Source organism: Homalodisca vitripennis, chromosome 1, assembly GCF_021130785.1.
Source record: "Homalodisca vitripennis isolate AUS2020 chromosome 1, UT_GWSS_2.1, whole genome shotgun sequence".
Lineage (NCBI taxonomy): Eukaryota > Metazoa > Arthropoda > Insecta > Hemiptera > Cicadellidae > Homalodisca > Homalodisca vitripennis.
This window is the reverse complement of record NC_060207.1, coordinates 104,234,897-104,255,552: the sequence shown is the minus strand read 5'-3', so window position 1 is coordinate 104,255,552 and position 20,656 is coordinate 104,234,897. Positions and strand designations below refer to the sequence as shown.

At 34.0% G+C, this 20,656-nt stretch overlaps 1 protein-coding gene across 1 annotated transcript in view; it reads right to left on the bottom strand.

The window, feature by feature from the left end:
- The window catches only part of LOC124368515 (rhythmically expressed gene 5 protein), a 39,969-nt gene extending 23,537 nt beyond the window's left edge, over positions 1–16,432 (bottom strand). The window contains exon 1 of the mRNA XM_046825760.1: positions 16,268–16,432. Within this exon, the coding sequence (XP_046681716.1) occupies positions 16,268–16,369 (102 nt within the window). The 5' untranslated portion in view covers positions 16,370–16,432. The remainder of the gene's footprint in view (positions 1–16,267) is intronic.
- Between the last annotated feature and the right edge of the window lie 4,224 nt (positions 16,433–20,656).

Here is a 20,656-nt window from a genome sequence, read left to right as displayed (position 1 = left end):
AGTAATAAATCTGAAACATTAATAAAGTCCAAATAATAAATTAGGTTTCTATAAACACGTACTTTATGACACATAAAAAGTTTGAATTATTCAAAACCGATTTAATAAAAAGGACTGGATTTAAAAAGGCAGGTAACTTAAACAATTGATAATATTCATAAATATAGGAAGTCACCTTTAAGCCGTTGGTCCCCAGGTTAAGTGTTAGAGAGGGCTTCTTAGGCCTAACTTCGCCTGGTAAAATAAGACATTCTTTACTTTTTTTACTTTTTTAGCTTATTTAAACGCGTATATTACAAAACTATTAATCCAACCTTTACTTGTAATGGCTTTCTTGTGTTTGACCTTTGAGCTCACCAAGACGCCAAACGGGACAAGTATAGTGAACAGAGGGTCGAGGTTCTCATCTCATCTGAATCCTGTTGCTCTTGAATTGAGAGAAGGGAATCCCCCGGAGCTTGTTGCTGGCAAGTAGATTCCGCATTCTTACATCCGTACACGCCGCGCCGGGTATGTCGCCTCCATCGCGTCGTCTGGCAAGGGGACAAGTCATTGGGAAAACCGAGCACTTAAGAGATTCTCTGTCCAACTGGTTTATTTTTGGCGCGACGGCGACATTAATACTTCAAGGTCGAGTCCTTGAAGACCAGTGTCATCTTTGGAATGCGTTGGAGAAGCCCATCTTGCCCAAGGCCGTAGCGAGGTTGGGACCCACCTCATGCAGTTTTGATAAAATATATAACTTCAGTTTGACCCTTTACACAATACACTTCTACATCTGTAGTTTTATTTTAATTACAATTCTAGACAGAGTGTTCTTGGCTGAAAACGAGGATAGACCAAAGTAATCTACTTTGGTAATCATAACGCACCACGTTAAAGTTGATTACAACACCAGCGCTGGCGAGTTTTGATACGTTAACTTCTCAGTATGCCTGTTGAGTTACTATGCAATTAAAAAACATATAGGTTGGAATCCAATTTATCAGTATGATCAAAACAATCATATCTCTCATATCTCGGAGCAAAGTGTCTGCTGGCGCTTAATAATAATAATTTTGAATCATGATTGCTCACCAAAACAAAAAACAAATTTTCTCTTAGTGACGAAAACTACCAAGAAACAGAATTTAACATTTCACGAAATGTATTCCAAAGTTGGTCAAGAGCGGCTGTGATTGTGGCCATCTTGATTTTAGACCGATAAGAATAATGGTAAACTTCAAACACTTTTACGCCCTTACCGTTGGAATGATAGTACAGTATATGTCGTATTTAAAACATTGAATTGATTAATACGCATTCAAACTCTTTTTAGATTTTTCGTTATTTTATTATTGTTACTCTAAATAATATAAAAAATGTTATTTTTATGTTTCATTATTCCTGTGCTCAAAAAATATACGCTTTAAAAATTAACTAAAAACGGTTATATATCTCATACATTTATGGCGAAAAACAAGAGCGAAAGTGTTTAAAGTTTAAACAGTGTTCGTATGGGGAAAACACACAAAGGCGTTTCATTACATCCGTAAATGGGTACCCATTTCCTGCGGTAGTAAGCTGAAGTACAAGATTGACTACTTGGTATGATATTATGTATTCCAGTCAGCAACAATGAATTGATTACCCATTTGGGTACAAGCCAAATTTTTTTTCTCAGCGATTCCAGGGATGTCTACCAGGGGACTACCGAGGGGTACCGGGCCATTTTAAGCCGTTGTGCATCTTTTTAGATTACTGACTGTAAATACCCTATTTTTCTGTAAAACTTCCTGCCTTTTTCAAAATTTTACAAGAATAAATTCGTTAGGAGCACAAATTATAATATTACATCTTTTTTATGTTATAAAACATCTCCAACAAATTCTTGAGCATAAAGCTACTCTTATCACTGAAATCTATGACTAAAACTGTACTGAATCACAATTTTTAATAGTTTGGAAACAAATCTCGCAATACAAAAATAAAATTCCAAACGTCCGGTTTCGCACTTCTGCAAACGTCCAGATATCCGGGTGCTAATGTCCAAAGTGTAATAATTTTACTTCGTAAACCTAGTCTTCCAGTAACTTCGTAACTAAATTTCTGGAGACTTTAACGTTTGGTTTAGTTGAATCTGTAAACGAAATCGTAACGTAAATTGGATCTGTTTTACTCGAGGTAGAGAAGATCACACTTATTCTAAATATTTTTCATCTTGTAGAAAGGTATTATTGGCCCGCTCGCTTTCAGAAGTGTTAAAATGGTTCAGAAAATTCAATTTTGAGTTAAAAATTCGAACGTTATTACTCGGCAGAGGATCCGCTTATTCCCATAGGAATTTAAATATTATTCTTAATACATCCAGGATTTCAAATGTTTGGAGTGTGGACAAAATCAGTTAGATTTCTTTCTTTTGAGTAGTATGATTTTTAGTAGTAATAGTGCTTTTATTGTTATAATTATGTGTTATTATTATTATAAATTTACTTGTTCAAAGATAACTCCTTTTATGGATATTATAAATATGTTGCTGTGTACGTGTAGTCTATAAAAGGGCAAATATATTTAGAAACATAGGATACAAGGAAGTTTACAAAAACACTAATCTATTTCTGTGGGAGCATTCCCCAAAAAGATACTTATTAACAAGTTGTCTAAAGTACTTATAACTTACATAGTCGGATTTATATATCTCAATTGTCTTGTGTATTAAAACATTTGGCTAAAACATCGCTAAGCCACATTTTAGGTATATTGACAATAATGGAGGTTATACTATAATAAAACACAACCTTCCAGTGTTTAAATATGACGTCAAAATAACACAAACTACAAATACGCATGTGATCTTAGACGCTGAAATGAGACATTCAATATCCACTTAATGATGCCACATTCATGGAAAAAATATTACGGAAAACTACCTCCAAACCAGACAAAAACTTAAAAAATCGCCTTAAAATGTTAGATACCATCCCTCCCCCGATAACGGGTTTATTTCCGTTCTCACCGCCCACAACTCGGCAGCATGTCGATGGCACGGACTAGATTCAGTTTTAGCGAACTCTATTGTAGTCTACGTATATTTGTTAGTTAAGTTTGCTTGTTTTAGTTTGAGGTGTTAATAACAAAACTCCGAATGTGAATGAATTAAATTATTCTTTACTTGTATTCATTGTTAAAATATTTTATTTTCCCCTAACGCCACGTGGGAAGAAGCGGTCTATCCGATAATAATTTCCAATAGTTCGCCTTTGCTGGATTAAACAAGTATTTCTTGAGTAATGTTTCACGTTCAGACACGACACGTGGTGGTACGGGTAGCCTAACACATGGAGTTATTACACCTGACTGATGGACCCGCATGCGTTCCCACACGGAAGTGACCTTAACGATGAAAACCTCCAAATCACAAACATTTTACCGCCATGTCGCAGGAATATTTAATTTCACCGCTTTCCCCCCACTCATGTCAATATTCGTCGCTTACGCAACATTTTCTACACGGCCTAGTAATTTGACTAAGATCTGTACAGTGTTGACGACATCCCATTCGTGTGACTAGGAAGTAAAAAATCCAACAGTCATCCTGTGGAATCTCAATAAAGGCCCTAACTGTTGGCTGAGCGTACGCTCAGCCAGGTCCGTTGGTCGGAAATGTCAGTTCTATTTATCATTTTACGTTCATAACATTGAGCTACAAGCTTTACACTGCACGGCTGCCTCAAAGAAAGGGGTACTATTTAGAGCAAAACGTTGTTGAATATGCATAAAATATTTAAAATACTTCAAATTTGCTCAAATATTAGTTTATTTCACTAATACTGTTGTATATAAAGTTAATTTAAGTGTAATGTCCAAAGGCAACAGCGGGTGGAGTTTTCAAAACGGTCAAAACTCTGAATGACTTTATTGGGACATGATATATCAAAAGAAAAAAGTTGTGCCATATATGTGGCGAGAATTAGTACGATATTTAAAAGATTTGAAACGAAATTAGAGACTCTCGATCATTTTGATTTGGACGGGTATCTAAAGACCATCCTTTTTTATCATAAGGCTATTGTACTCCTTTATTTCAAAAGTCATCAAAACTTCTAGGTTTACGATATAAGGAAAGTTATTAATGTGGTATTAAAAGTATTTAATTGCTTATAAGGACATTATATTGATCTTGTTGTAGTGTAAACCTTCTTGACAAACAGGTGATAGACATTGGATGTTAATCCATTTCCGACACCATGTCTGAGTAATTTAACACCTAAGTGAAAAATCACTGGGTTTTCAGCTATAAAATTTAAGATCAACTAACAACATAATAAAATGTTTATGGAAAAGTCAGTGGCATTTGGTAGCTTAGTTCTTTAAATTGCACTAGTTGATCCTGTAGAATATTTTATGTTTGGCTGTATTTGAACATTGAAATCCAATAATGTAGAGCCCTGAGGTCAGAGATCTGCTCACATAGCATGGAAGTCTGTGGAATTTATTTTACTACTGCATGAGATTTCAGAAATATAAGTTTACCTATAAAATCCAAGTGGGAGGAACACTGAAACCGAAGACCTCAACTGTTTCTACACGAACTCTATCTATGTGGTTACATTATTTTCTTACTGTAATTGATTATGTCATTTTATGATATTGTAGTAACTAGGAATACTGAATAGCATGATGATGTTTCCAATTAACCTTTCACGCCATTTATTATGACAATAAGCAAAAGCTGGTCATATTGCAATCATCAGTGTACTAGTTTTCGGTGTTTTGTCAAAACTCTTAAAATTGTTGTTTTAATCAACTCTTAGTATCGGTATATGCTAATTATAAAATCTGTAATGAAAAGTGGTATTATTGAGTTAAAATACTGATATTTTTCATTAAGTTTTGGAATATATTGCCATGTTTTCTCCATTCCCATTATTCATTTTTTTATATATTAAAATTTAAAAATGTGTGTTTGATATTTATTAAAGTAAAAAAGCATTAAAGATCTTAAAGTTGTTTCTTCTTCTGCTTTAAAGGAAATAAAAAACATTGTGTATATTATTTTAAAGAAAATCCTCAATTCTTTTTTTTATTTTGTCGAATCTTATCGGTAGCGACAAAAAACAGAAATTGTAAATAATTGGTAAATTGTTTTGAAGTGAAACATTTGTGCCCATTTTAAACAAACGTTCCAGACATAGGACATTCACAGGCTGATGTATCTATGTGTGCGCGTGTGTGCGTGTATGGGCACAAAACTTTGAGTAATGCTTTAAAGATTATTCATTCCTTAAGTTCATTAATGACATATATTCAACAAGATAACATATTAGTGCTATATCTATTTTTATAACTGTCACCTGAAAAATTTGTGGTTTAGTCACAAATCTAGGGAAATTATTTCAACAGAGTACAATCATATGTCATTTTTCATTAAGCTTCCAGCACGCGTGGTGACTTTACTTATTTTGGTTGGTTCGTTGGTTTCATATAAAAGATAAAGCATTTTAACTTAGGCCTAACCTGCAATGTCGTTACGTTCTGCCGGTTCCCCTGTTGTACCGGTCTACTTCGTTGTATCGATTTATTTACCAAGCATTTCCACGTTGAGCTTAAATACGTGCAGTCCCAGCACGGCAACAACTGTAGGACAGGAATAACAAAGCGTGATGCAAACCTAACACTGTACGTTAGTTGAATTACTAATTGCGCTTACACAATAGTTCATTGATCTTCGTGTATCATGTTATGTATCACCGCTCGAGGACGGTGACATGAAACCAGAGACCTAACCAACAAACGGTGCTTTGGTTGCTTGCTACTCGATGCTAATTGCTGGCTTACAACAGGGACGTATCGAAAATTATGTTTCTGGGGAGGGTGACTATATTCCTCATATGATAGATGCATATCTGTTATTAACATTTACATTTTTCGATTTACACCACGTCTAAACGTTGCTGAGATAATTAATATTTTGGACGTATTGCGACGAAGTAATACAGGAGTATAAGGTAGTCGGTATAAGAAACAATCACACCATACAGTCCATAAATTCGGTGCATTGAATATATGAATTAAAAGTGCGATCTACAAACTAGAGAAAGATAGATGGAATGCACAGATGAGGTCTCAGAGATGAGGACATTATACAAGACATCGCAGGAGAATGGAAGCTACATACAAAACAAATTAATAAAACATTTAAAAATAAATGACCAAAGTAGGTGTTGGAATATGCTATATTTAAATTAAAGTCAAAATAAAGAACGTCTGAAACTGAAAAATCTTACTTCATTCAAGAAATACCTAGTAAAATAGGGAGGATATAATAAGTCCACAAAATTCCATGTAGTCTACATTCTGACAAAACATTTAATACTACGCGAGTTAGTAAACACATTAGGCACAGTAAGTATCAGGAAACGAAAAATCAATCATAAGTGTGTAATTACAAGGACAAACATTCAATATAATTCGATAAAACAGTACCTGCGACAACTCCCCAACAACTCTTAATCCTAGCATTATAAGAGAAACCATATAATAATAAATAAATAAAATAACTTCAACAAAGGAGATGCATCATATTTTCAAAATGTTCGAAGCCTGTGATACAGAAGCCATATTAATCACTGTCAATTAAATTGGTCGTTAGTATAAGCGTCAGTCAATTACGATACAGCTCCACCCTCTTCAACTTAACTGTACAGGCGGACATTTATTATTGGTAGTTTCGGTTTTATATTTTTTTTATTTAATATACCCACAGCAAGGCCGAAATGTATCAAGTAAGCACAATTATAATGGAGTGTAAATCAGAAAACATATTAGTTATGTCACCGGCAATGTAACCCTAATACCAAAACACCTGTTATTATACAATTTCAACAAATTTTAACTGGTAGTTTCATTCTCCGTATATTTCTCATTGTACATGACTATCAAAATAATTCATGTTTAAAGTACCGTAATGCTAGTATTTAAAAAATGTGTTTGTCTTTTTTAAGGAAAAATGTTTAACCGTAACTGTGTTTTTATAATACAGAGATAGTGCACTCCACAAATCGTGTGATGTTTATTAATTAGTTAAAATTCATAAATACCCACATTAAAAAAATGTGGCTTTTAGTATTGTTTCTACTGCATAAAAAGTTGAAACAATAGTTGGATTCAAGCAAACAAGCTACTACAGTGAAATATCATTTAATCATCATTATTTAATCAATTGTGACATTACAGTAATAGCAGTAAAAGTGATTCGATACATTTCAGAAGTCCTAATTCTCAAGCCAAATTTCAATTAATAAAGAATGTTTTTCGAAGTTACTAACTCCAAGTCAACATCACAACGCCAAAAAAGAATCTGAATTGCAAGTATAGGGTGTAAAAAATGGATAGCATATTTAGTTCTCGTTTTGGTTTGTCGGTTTCAAGTTACCAATCAAGGAGGCAAGCACACCTAAGAAACATCCAAGGTCATACACAAATAATGAGAATCAAAGATGAAGGCTACATCTTGCTACGTTATTCATAATATATATATATATATCTGTTTTCTATAATTTTTTATAAAAATATAATAGCATTAATATATTTTGAAATAATTAAAATTGAATAGTTGACATACTGGTTTTTGTGTGTTTTCTCAAATAAAAAACGTCATAATTTTAACTCGAGTATAGTTTATTTTTCCTTGTTTCTGTCCCGACAAGAGATCTTTAAGAAGACATTTGAGATACTTGATATTCCTGCAGAGTGTTACATCACAACAGTAAAGTATACGCCGTTTGCCTTGGACAGATCCCAATAAATCCTCAAAGGACATTATGTTCTACGTTATGTCTTTATTTTCTTCACGGATTCCAGTTTCAGGGGTAATATATTTCACGCCGGCGCCGAATACTGACAGACCTTCACACGGCCTTTTAATCGAGAAGATGACCGAAGTCGAGCTTTAGTGGCCTTCGCGACGCGACGCTTCCTTGTCATAACCGGGCCGATGTGCAGGGGTCGCGCCGCGACGCGAGCCATGAGGAAACGGAGTGGAATCTGAACTGACTGCAAGGATCTTCCTGACAGAAAGGTGAAGGACGGGAGGCTGCGGGTGCGTCATCCGACCTCGGCCTCTGTCATCGTCATAGCCGTATCGGCGGAACAACAGTTCATCTTTACGGTACCGTACATCACGGGAATCAGCCTCTGTGGGAACCTAATCAACGTTGGACATATACTCCGATAATATCAAACCAAAGCATAAAAATTACCGTATAACGGAAGAAGTATCAATACCCACTGGTTTTGAGTTTTTTGGAGAATTAAAGACAAGTGACATCTCTATAATTACTGCAGTCATTCATATGCAAGAAGTAGTATGGCAATTTATATGAATAAATGATATTGAACTATGATACATATTACTGCTGAGCTTTCATAAATCCTATCACTCGTGGGTCTGAAAAAAATCATATCTGTCTGTCTGTCCGGACGATATCACAAAAACGAGATGACCAATAAACTTGAAATTTTACATGAAGCTAATTTTATATATTAGCAACACAGAGTTCGATTATGGAACATGTCACTTCATGGGATTTGGTTAAACGTTAGCGAATATTTTTACATTGTTCTTATAAGTAACCATGATTGCAATGGGAACAAATGAGAATAATTAAATGTGTAAACAAACTGAATCCAATCATTAGAGATTTCAATATATGAAGTAATTTCTATTCATGGAATAGAATAAGTGTGAATCGTCAGCATTAAAAGTCCGTGACAAGATTACATTTCAACCCGCTCTTGCGTCGTACTTCTCTCCTTGACCCATCGGAACATGTATTATATGAACACCGCTATAACACCTAATTTAATCAACAAAATGGGAATGCATTATCTGGCAAGATATCTCGAGAAACATTTCGATTACTCACTTTAAATTTGGTAAATTTGGCGTGAAACTTCAATTCATGAACACACACAACAACAATATTTTATACGATGGCGCATTTTCAACTCTGGAATTTGGTTGAACACCATTGAAGGCTATAACTCAATAGGCTGACAGTTTCTCTTATTCCTGCCGGAGGGGATGTAACAACGTCTTCATGATTGTCCGCCTTTCTATTTGTCTGCAGGACATCTTAAGAATGAAATGAGCCACAAGTTTGAAAGTTTGCATGCAACAACAGCGAAGCACGTGGTGTGGCGTATTCCTACCTTGTAATTCATACGAATTTCCTACTGAAAAACGGGGACGTCGTGGGTATATCTTTCCAATGGCATTCTAAACACTCCTTTAGGTGATAGTCACTAAAAAATAATCCAATCTCCTGATCCATTTTAGATTTAGTTTAAGAGACTGATATTAGCTCTATCGTCCATTTTACTTACAGCAACAGAATTAACTCACATGGTGTAATAATTCAAAGATACTTTTTATAAATTCCTTATTCAAATGAAACTACAAGGAAAGCAACAACAAAATTAAATGTCAACTGTTGAGTTGCCAGCTGATAAAATAAAACAAAATAAAGTCTACAAAGGTACAAATCTCAGGGTCATGAAGGAGTATAGTGTTCATAGCTTGTCTTCCGCACATATTAAATCATTCCCTCGTTATGAGTTTCATTAGTGGAAGTACACAGGAATGATCTAATTGCTTGTATCCGTCATCCAAGACAAATGGTTCATTCTCACAGATGAATATTCATTCTTCTTGAGTCAATGGCCATCTAAACAGTTTTCCAAATCACTGCCCTGACCACTCCAAGATACTACCCTGACTTTAGGATTACAAGGAGCTGTTCGACTGGTAGCAATACTGGTTACTACAGATAGCTCTTCAACTCCTGAGATGCAAACGATGATCCTTGATCGGAATGTATGTAGACAAGTAAACCAAGTTTGAGCTTCGCAGTTGCTGTTGAAGATGTAATATCAGAGCATGGGAAGGCAAATGGAAATCGTGTAACAGATAAAAATCGGTAAATTCAAATGGTTCGCGGTGAAAACAGTAAGCAAAATTTGAGGTATAACCTGTAAACGGAAATTGACGTAAAACCTGTAGACGTGAACGAAGGGCAGATGATAAAGAAAAAAAATAGATGTCATGTTTTTCATTAAATTTAAACATATCGGTTTGGGTTGGAAGCTGAAGAGCTAACGACTTCAGTTGATTTCCGGCGTGTGACCTCTGATTTGTGGGCCTCAATGTTTTACGGAGAAATCTCAGCCTTCTCCTTTCCTTTCCTCTGGTTTGAGCAATGTGTATACATGAGCAATACATGTGTGTCTGGGTTATATTCAAGAAGCACATTTTTTAAGTAAAAGTTTAGTGACAAATCAAAATGTTTAACTAGATCACCTATTAAGACTCGTAGGCTAAATGTTACTGAGTATAATTTGTTTTGATTTGATAAATAATAACGATGTGATATATTTGAAACTGTTAAAAGATGAACCACGTGTTTCATATGAAATTCATTTAGTTGAAAACAGAACTGTATAAATGAAGTTGGTGAGGTTGTTATGATTGAAATTAAATACGAACTTCCACAATCGAGGTATTTGTTGACTAAAATAAATACAATAACGATTCCTTGGCTTAGTAAGTAAAGGTCCATGTTAAGGTGCTTACAAGGATTAATTGCCTTTATAAGGTTGACCTCCTTACTTAAAAATCTCGGTTTCAATTCTGTGCATACTTAGCGAGTAGCAGTCATTTTCATAATGCCTTCTAGAGTGTATGGTATGTTCTTTGTATTTTCCCAACAGTTCATCCGTATCACCCCTGAGTAACTAAAGGGCCTCATGCAAATCCTTTAATCTTTACCCGTAATAGTTTATGACAAATAAATGTATACATGTATCAGCGGTCTTATTTTGCTTTACATGTCTGTAGATAATCTCATAGTCATAACATAAAAATTCAAGCCACTTATCTTTTCATGTCTTTATCTTACCGGATTGTTTACTGTCAAAAATAAACAACTCCAACTTTTGATCAGTAATAAAGCCGAAAATGTGTCCTAACTTGTGTTTCTAGTGCTTTATTGCCTTAGTTGTTGCATTGGAGAAAATGAATTGTGTCTAATCAATCTCGATTAAAATAACTGTATTTATTTTATAACATTATAAAAAATATATTCTAGAGTTTGATTTTTAAGTTTAAACTTGTGTCTTGACAGATACATTTATTATTGTTAAACTGAAGAATTATTTACTGATTCTCTCTTGTACTTTATTTGTAATTTCTTCAATAGGATACACATGACAAATGGAATAGGGAAATTACAGTACAAATGTAAACATATCGGAATGTTTTGTAAGTTATTTTCTTGCCTAATAAAGGTTTGATCTTCTTCAACCAGTGAAACCATATTTAATTACATAACAATTGGTAAATCAGTATGGTTTCGGTTTAAAGGGCCTGAATTATATAAGTGCTAATGCTATGCGCATCATTTACCGGAAGCAATTAATTGCTTTATCTTCTTTTTAATTTTGAAGGTGGATTGAACAACCGGTTAGATGGACTTTGTAAAAATATAATTAGTCCATTGCCTGTCCCGGAACTAGCGGTTCTAACTGGCCACTTACCGAACGTCCCACACACCGTCCTGACACGACAAGATTGCCGTGGAGATGAGTTGCAATGTTGTTGTTACCTCGATGACCTTGGTTTGAGGTGACCTTGAGTCGACCCTCAAACTGACCTGATTACGCACTTGGACTTGGACTGCAGCATAACAGTATACACCGGCACCGGTGATGTTGGTTGTGTTATATAGGCTACGCGTAATGTGATTCCAACCTTGAAGCAATTATTGATTTTACGACACGTATAATTTATAACAACACTTGAGAATTGAAAGAAGATGCATGTCACATTATCTTAATGTGTTCAGAGATCTATCGGATTGTTTTGTTCATTGCAAAAATTAAATCTTGCTTGTGTTTCTTGCTTCTAATTATGTTTTAGAGCTGAATAAGGATATTTGCAATCAGTAATCATTTATTAGCTTAACGTATTTATGCTACAAATAACACACTCATGTTTATTGGAATAAATATCTGTTTTTGGCGGAATACAATAAAACAAATATTCACACCTTGGCTAATGTAACAAGGTTTTGGCCGTGTTAAAATTATATACCGTGTACCACTGTTATCATTACAGTAGATCTAATTTAGTGTTATATATGTTTAAAAACATCTTTAATCAAAAGAATATATATCAAAGATTACTTGAGCATTCAAATTTCTACAACTAAAATACAGCTAAAAATTATAAGTGCATGGTAATTATATCGTTTATATTACCATTAAGCTATTAACTATGTATTCCTTTAAAAAAAATCAATCTTAAATATAATTTCAGAAACGAAGTCTTCCCTTGGTTGTTTTATATTTTCAGAAGAACGTGAAATGAACTGTATGTGAAAAGAACTAAAACAAGAGAGAGATAGAGAGAAAGATTGCGATCAGAGCAAGAAATGTTGAACATTATTTTATGGAAGAGGCTTTGTTGAGATAGTATGGTGGTAATGAAAATGTCCAAACACTAATAGCATGGATATGTTTAAATCTTACACTTATAAATAATTATCAATTCCAGCACAATCAAACTGGTTAAGAGTTCACTATTACGTCATGAAGATGAAAGTGGTACTGAAAAAGGACAAAGCTCCCAACAATAAAAGAATGGATTCTGCTGCTGGCGAAGGTTAACAAGAGCGAGGTTAGCAAGTGCCTAGGAATGGTGGTGTGTAGTCTTGTAATATCGGTGCTTGAATATTGGATTTTGAGGAGTTAGAATGTAATGTGTAATTAATATACAGTACTTTGATAAGGTCTTATCTCCTTGAGGTGAGTTTACTTAGAGTGAAGAATGGATGGATTTGTAGTTAGAAAATTGGGTTTCAGCTACCTACTAATATATCTCAGAAACAGAATGCTTTGGTTCCCACTCTGTACTGCGTTGGTTATCGTTGTCATTAGGCTATTAATTGGTTGGTAGGAAACTGTCAGTCTTAGTCAGCAACAAGGATGTACTACTTCCATCCACACATCATTCGTCAATGTCCACCTTAAATTCGGTCTTGTGTATGTAAGCGTCCCCAGTCACGTTATCATATGAAGTAGAGGAGGTGACCCGTGATCAAGACTGAGAGGAGGCTGAACTATCGTTGTTGGTAAGGAAGGGGCAAACTATCGGGTTGAAATATTAAAAGCAGCGTCTTTATAACTGTTCGCTTTTACTGTTCAGGACGCATTTCTCGATCAGTACCGAGATGCCATGTAATTATTTGTTTATATTTTGAAAATACTCAAGCTGAATAGTACGTTGATTAATATGACACTCTTTGCGCTGAGTCTGAGCGTCTTCTTGTCTCGTACGATCGCTTGACGGGAAACTTGCCAGTCGCGGGGCCGGAGTTATCCAGATGTTGGGCTTCTGGGTAATCTTTCTCCAGGGTAACCAAATGAACTCGTATAATGTGGAAAAAGTTGAATATTACCACGCGCGCACTGCATGCGAACAGGGAGTTTTACTTCTACCTCAATAAATTATGGCAATTGAGGAAATAATAAGTAGTCATTATGATGGGAAGCGCTCCTCTTATATTATGTTCTTCTTCTACTGTATTTTAAACCGTCTTATCTACGTGTGCTATGATGATGATATGTCAACAAATTTACTACTATCCTTAGTTTATTTTTCATTATTATAATTTATTTTCTTCTGTTTAGCCTATTAACTAAAATGGATATTTACTTTTATGAAATTTCCACAATATACCACTTCTCGCTTTTAAAAAATGTGCACATTTTAAAAGAAAAATATATTATCGAACCATTTTAAACTGAAAAATATTCAACCTTGTCATTTCATAAAAATCAAAAGTAATAAAATACAAACTAAATGTTTTTAAAGCACAAAACCATGTCATTGTATTTTATTACCTATTAATTATGAAATAATAAAACATAACTTCAGTTTCCTCGGTTGCGAATTTTAAAATACTGTAGCAAGTTTTCTTCAACTGTTCTGAATGATTGCTTCGCTAATCTTTAGATCAGGCAAAAGGATTATCTTAACGGTGGAAGGAAAAGTTTCCCAGAGTAAGATGTGAGATTAAACAAGTATTTAATATGAAGATGAGAGGATGTCATTGGGTTTCTCATGTCCTAACACTGGGGTAGTCAGGATTGTTTGGGTGGATGAGGATTACCGGTTGTTTATAACTCAAAGCATATTATACGTCATATTATCTGGTAAGAAACGAGGTTGGTTCAGAGCGAATTAAATGTTGTTAGAACTTCTTTCTTCGATTATACTTTGAATTATGAAACCATATTGCGGGGGTGGGGGTGTTGTAACTCTCATAACCCTCCTTGTCTACGCCTAAGCGGTCATAAACTACAGTTAACGTTATTATTCCTTACAATATAACTCGCCTGAAGTGTGGTCCCTAGTACCATGACACTCATCTACCATATCGTCGCGTCTCTTGTATAGTATTGTATACGTTTTTAAGAGAGCTGAGAGAAGAAAGAGTAAAGGAAATCTATTATGAACGAGAAGGAACAGAAGGTGCCTTTTGATTTTGTTAACCTTGTCACTATTATTAGAAGTACAGCTGAGTATAGATAGGTCAGCTTATTGTTCTCCATACGCTCGCCGTGTAATGCAAGCACGTTCGCACTCCGACTGATTCACTGGTGTGTATATCGATGATACTATAACTGGGATTTCCCGTCGTAAGGTAGGAGTAAAGGAGCACAATAGACCTCCAAGGTCACATAGACATCTCTCTTCTCGACTCAACAAAATACAATAGTATTGACTATAGCATCAACAAATTGTGTTGATGCTATAGGAAACAGGATTTTTTCCGGACATTTGCCATCGTTCAGTGAAACAAGAAAACAAAGAATTGATGCTATAGTCAATATTATTATAATCACTTTCAACATAGTCCGTTCTCAGAAGTTCAGATCGTATTGTTTAAATAAAAGAATAAATACATAGAGAACTTTTTATTAATTTGATCCTCAACAAATAGAAAAGAAAGAAATAGTGTTTATATGAAAATAATGCGTTCTACAAGATGTCACGGAGGAACATTAAAAATCATCACCCCCTCAATTTCCTGTTAACTTCTGTACACTATATCGTGAACGTGCTCCAATCATCGGAAACATGTTACACCATCCCGGATCTTTCACCTACGCCAATGAAACACGGGCATCTTAGGAGTTTTGCCAATGTTTGTTGTGGTTACTTAGTGCATTCTATTCTTCGCTTTTACGTAAAATTATTAACATTACTGATAGTAGGATTTCGGACATTTGCCAGCGTAATATATTACAAAAAGGTAATAACACGTGTTATACTTTTATTGTAACATATAACGATGACATATGTCCGGAATCCTGTATACTTTCAAACCACTCATCGCCAATAACAAATTTTAAACACAAGTTATTGATGCGTTATTATTTTTGCACTTCAGTATTTAAAAACACTAGGAGACGCCACAAAGACAGTAGCAGAAATATTACTAAAATGGAAAAATTTAATCTCTATCATGGATGCAATTATATTATTACCCGTAGTAAGTAGGCCATTGTATGGAACCTAAAAATAAAACTAGAATATTTAAAAATCAAATTTGAAGTTTATTTGTATAATTTATTTATATCCACTCAAAATATAAAATGATTAAGTAAACAATTATAGTTAGGTTCAATTTTTATTTTTGAACCAACCTAACAAGAACAGTCTACGACATCCAAATATAAGATCGTACTGAAACCAGATACGATAGATGGATATAGATTTGAGTACCGTACTATAAACCAGTCATATGTATTTGCATCTGTATCTATAGTAAACATATCCGCTTCCTACAGTAGATTCTCAAAATCAGGCAAGTTTTTATAAAGTGACGTAACCTACCCTGCTATGATCTAGCAAATTCTGAAATACTTTACATTATTTCAAAACTAATAATCGCCTAATAATGCTTATAAGACCACATAAAATGTATTTTAAACACATGTTTTAAACGCTTATGTTCGCAGCTATATTCTTACGCGTTTCTAGTAAATTTTGTTTCGTTTGTGTTGAGAACTTAGTCATGATTTTGTTGAAAATTAAAATGTAAATTGGCTTTTACATTAAAACATTATGTTATCAACACGAAATTCGCTTTGTATAATGGTAATTTATTAATTGCAAAATTCGATGGTCTACAACCCAGATCTGATTGTAAGTGCCTCCTACCTTTTCTTCCCTAGAGAGGAACTCCCACATCGGGATGGCGGAGGATGTGACTGCCCCCAGGAGGGTGAGGGCGAGACACACGCGACACACGACAGTATCCATGATGCACTAACAGGACGCGGTAGTGTTGACTGGATCTAGCTAGAAGCTACTGACAGCCAGCGACGTCCTACCCAGCTATAAGCGCCCCCCTCCACCACCTGCGGATACGGACGCTATCGCCTCACCTACACTACACTGTATCGCTGTGACTGATGCCGAAACTGGTGTCATAATTGCTGAAGATCATTGTCTTAGGTGTTGACTCACAGGGGGGCATTCCGTGATATCTTTGTCTACAGGGAATTTTCGAAAACCAATGACGTCATTGACTTATTAAAATGTGGGGGATTTTTTATATTGAATATTTATTCTTATAAATGTCGTATACAGTTAAAAACTCTAGGTCATCTAGGTCAATAATATAATTATTATAATTCGTTCCCAAACACAATTCCACTTCCTCCATTTTAAAAATCTCTCATATGGACAATGGGAGTGGGGGATTATAGAGAGGTGCTGTGTTTTGATTGTCTGCGTTATAATATATTGTATATGGATAATAAAAAAACACACACACAGGACGTTATATACAAGATTAATAACGTACCATGCATACATTTTTAAGTTTAATTTTAAGTGCAATTAAAAATGTTTAAAAGTAAAAGGAATTCATTTTTCACGCGTTTAAAGTGGCTAAAGCAATCAGAGAATTCCATTGCACAGTCTGTAGGAGGAGAGGACAAGGAATGGAGATTAATTTTAAATACGGTACATTGAAAACAGATGGCCAAAAAAATATTTTTGCAATGACCCTTGGGCATTTACAATTCGGTTAGTGTATTAAAATTTAAGGATATTTTTGGAGAACCTTCCACTCGCCCCTAAAATTTACACAACTCCCCATTGACTAATGATATTTGATTATAGAACTTTCGTGAAATCAGGTGACCAACAGCCCTTACGTTCGAGCATGCATCTATTATACTAAACTCTCATAGTGGAAACTCGCATGGATCTCGTTCTTGTTGTTTTAGGTCCAGAAGGGTTTTTATTTCTGTTAATTACATTTAATACTGTTGGTGAGTGGGAGGAGGAAGAGACCTGGCTGAAAGCTTGGATGTATTACCTGTGGTTTTCCGTGTATTGCAGGCACTACTAACTAGCTATAACACATTTCCAAATACCAATAAATCTGACAATTACTGTTATGATAGAACACCACAAGTCTTTTCTCCTCGCTCGTCAGCACTACATAATAGGCACTATACCAGGTAATTATAAAGATAAATAAAATGTCACAACAGATTTCGATGATACCTCTCAGCCACACACTGACAGTTCTTGAAGTTTCAAATGTAACCAGATGTAATAATACTTAGAATGAAAACTTATCACATAACAAAAATTTTACATTTGAAATACTAGTTTTGTTCGGCAGTTAGTTCATATTTTGAATATATATATATTTTCAAGTATAATATCGAATTTAATCACCTTTTTTACATTGTGATAGTTGCATAATTTTTTTACAGAATGAGGAAGTAAAACATAAATTTTAATTTCCTAGTATAAAGCTTTGCGTCGTGTTGGTAACATACATAATAAGTTACTTCGAATTGATCACTGCTGTATGCAGAATTATTATACTTCCGTATTTAAATTTGGAAGAACCCAAATCACAGCTTTAAAGAAGCAATGAATGGTAAATTATATCATGTTTAATAATCAGAAAATTGTAAGTTTTACGAAAATCAGAAATATTTGATTTCAAGAATTTGTAGCCTATATTGTAGCCTTGATTATGAAACATTCTCTGAAGATTTAATAAAAAAGGATCGTAGCTTACTATTTTTATAATAAAACAGTCGGATTTAAATGAATTTGAAAGCATTTTTAATGGCACGCCCAATAGCAAATTTATTTTTAGCTGAATGAGTATAATCATAATTAGGAAACGTACTTTTTCTCGTACGTAGCTATTTAATTATTACCATACAATAAATGTAATAACATAAATATTTCCACTTCCTAATATTTCCACTTTCCTAATACCACTTTCCTAATATATTATCATCTTCTCCCTTCAAGCCACCACCAAGGACGGCAGAAAAAATATTGTGTTAGTTAATTTTTGGGTACTATGCCCAGTAAATTATTCCCTAAGACTTAAACTTTAATCCAACATTTTCTCAACTCAACCACAGTAATATTGGTATTTCCTTCTTAAAACATGAAGCCTCCTCTGGGGTACAAAAATATAAATGGGCGATGGAATTTATATTTACCAAAATCGTCTATTTTAAATTCTATAATCTTTATTTTATATATATATATATATAATAAACTTTATTATATATATATATATATATATATATATATATATATATATATATATATATATATATATAATTTCAATAAACGTTGAATCGCAAAAAGTAGTACTTGCTCCGCCGGAAAGTGAGAGATCCGGGTTCGAGTCCCGGCGGAGCAAGTACTTTTTGCGATTCAATCACTTATACAAATTTAATGAATATATATATATATATATATATATATATATATATATATACTTATATACACAAGTATATATATATACTTTAATAATTAAGTTTGTCAAAAATATTTTGAATTTTGATAAATTCCTTAAATTTAAGGAATGTCCAAATTTGAATTAAGTTTGTCTACAAGACAAATTGATTTATATTTAATTTTTTTTTAATTACTATTGTAACAGTTGGACTTACCATAACCTAACTGACTGTTCATGCTATGAAGAAATCTAAATTTTATCTTGTTATTTATGTTATAGAGTTTTATAATTATTGTTAATTATTTATTTGTTTTTGTTTACTCTCTAATAACTCAATATCAGCTGTTTTTATTGTTATGTTTTAAGCATCCTTGTTATTTACTATAAATTTTATTGTGGCTCTTGTTAAATATGTTTCGTATCTGAATGTTAATAATATGTTCTGACTTTATAATGGATCATGTTGATGTTGTTGGTGGCTCAGTAGGACAATCTCTGTTTTTTTTTTTTCTTATCTCATTATAATGCCATATGTTTATTATTGACAATGTCCATTGCTCACAAGGCTTAAAGACAATAAATATATTCTATTCTATTCTAATAAAGCCATCATGCAATATTCTGTTGTGCCAGCCAGCACTATCAATTACCGCGGAGAACTATTGTTCTGCTGAAATATAATCGAATATACTACAAAACTAAATAAACGCGAAGAACGAGGCTTGTTTATTGTTGTTGTTGTAATGATAAACAGAATTAAAATTCGCTGGATGGAAGGTCACCGGTCAAATTGATACTCACCAGCAACATGCCAGTGGGCTGATAAGTGCAATTGTGTACTTTCGTCCTCATTTACACAAATGTACCTGGCCAATCAGTGTACTTTCTGAGGCACCAGTCCATTTGATATAACACGGGTAAGTGTCCGAATCACCCTTTGGTTGTGAAGTAGTGAGATTTGTCATATAACGATTAGGACCTAAAACTATTTCTTTGAAAATACGATGTTTTATAACATGTTATGGAACATTCTTAGGTAAGACTTGATTATCATGATGAAACTAATAAAATTCATTCTATTGATAATTGGTAGGGTATTAAGGTCGACCGGATTTTGCAGGATTCGATTAGAAAATCCTGTAGGAAATTTTCACGTTGACGCTAATTCCGCGGTTCAAACACCAAATACAACTTTATAACTCTTTTCGTTTCAGCTCAGTATTGGACTACATAAGCCTACATGTCACTCGGGAACAAATTTAACCCTTCCTAATTCTTATCCATATAGATATACGTACTCATGTTATTGGTAATGATCGCACCACCATAAGGTAGCCGATGAGTATAATATAACAACATTTAACTGGTAGTAACACATGCATCGCCACTTATAAATACATAATCATTGTAAAGAAACTTCATGTACTTTTCGCATATTTCAGGAAGGTGTCTAAAATAGTCCTCCGATTTGGTCGGAAGAAGTAGGTAGATTTTGTAACAACTGACATATAAACAATTTATTTCTCGATGGGTTTACATGTACTCAGTATCTCAAAAACAGATACAACAATGTTTATGAAAAATAAATTTAGGAATTGTTATATGCATTACGATAAATCTTTTTATTTTTGCCTAGGTGCATAACTAACGGACTTGTTATTTGAAAGGCCGCCATACTGGAACGAGATGGTGTACCAAACTGACCATCAAACGTAGTCAAGATAGTTATAACATCAATATTTGTACCAAGTTTCATCTTGTTTCAGCATTCCTTTCGCCAGTTTTTGGTGATCGAAAAATTCTTATCGATAATTCAT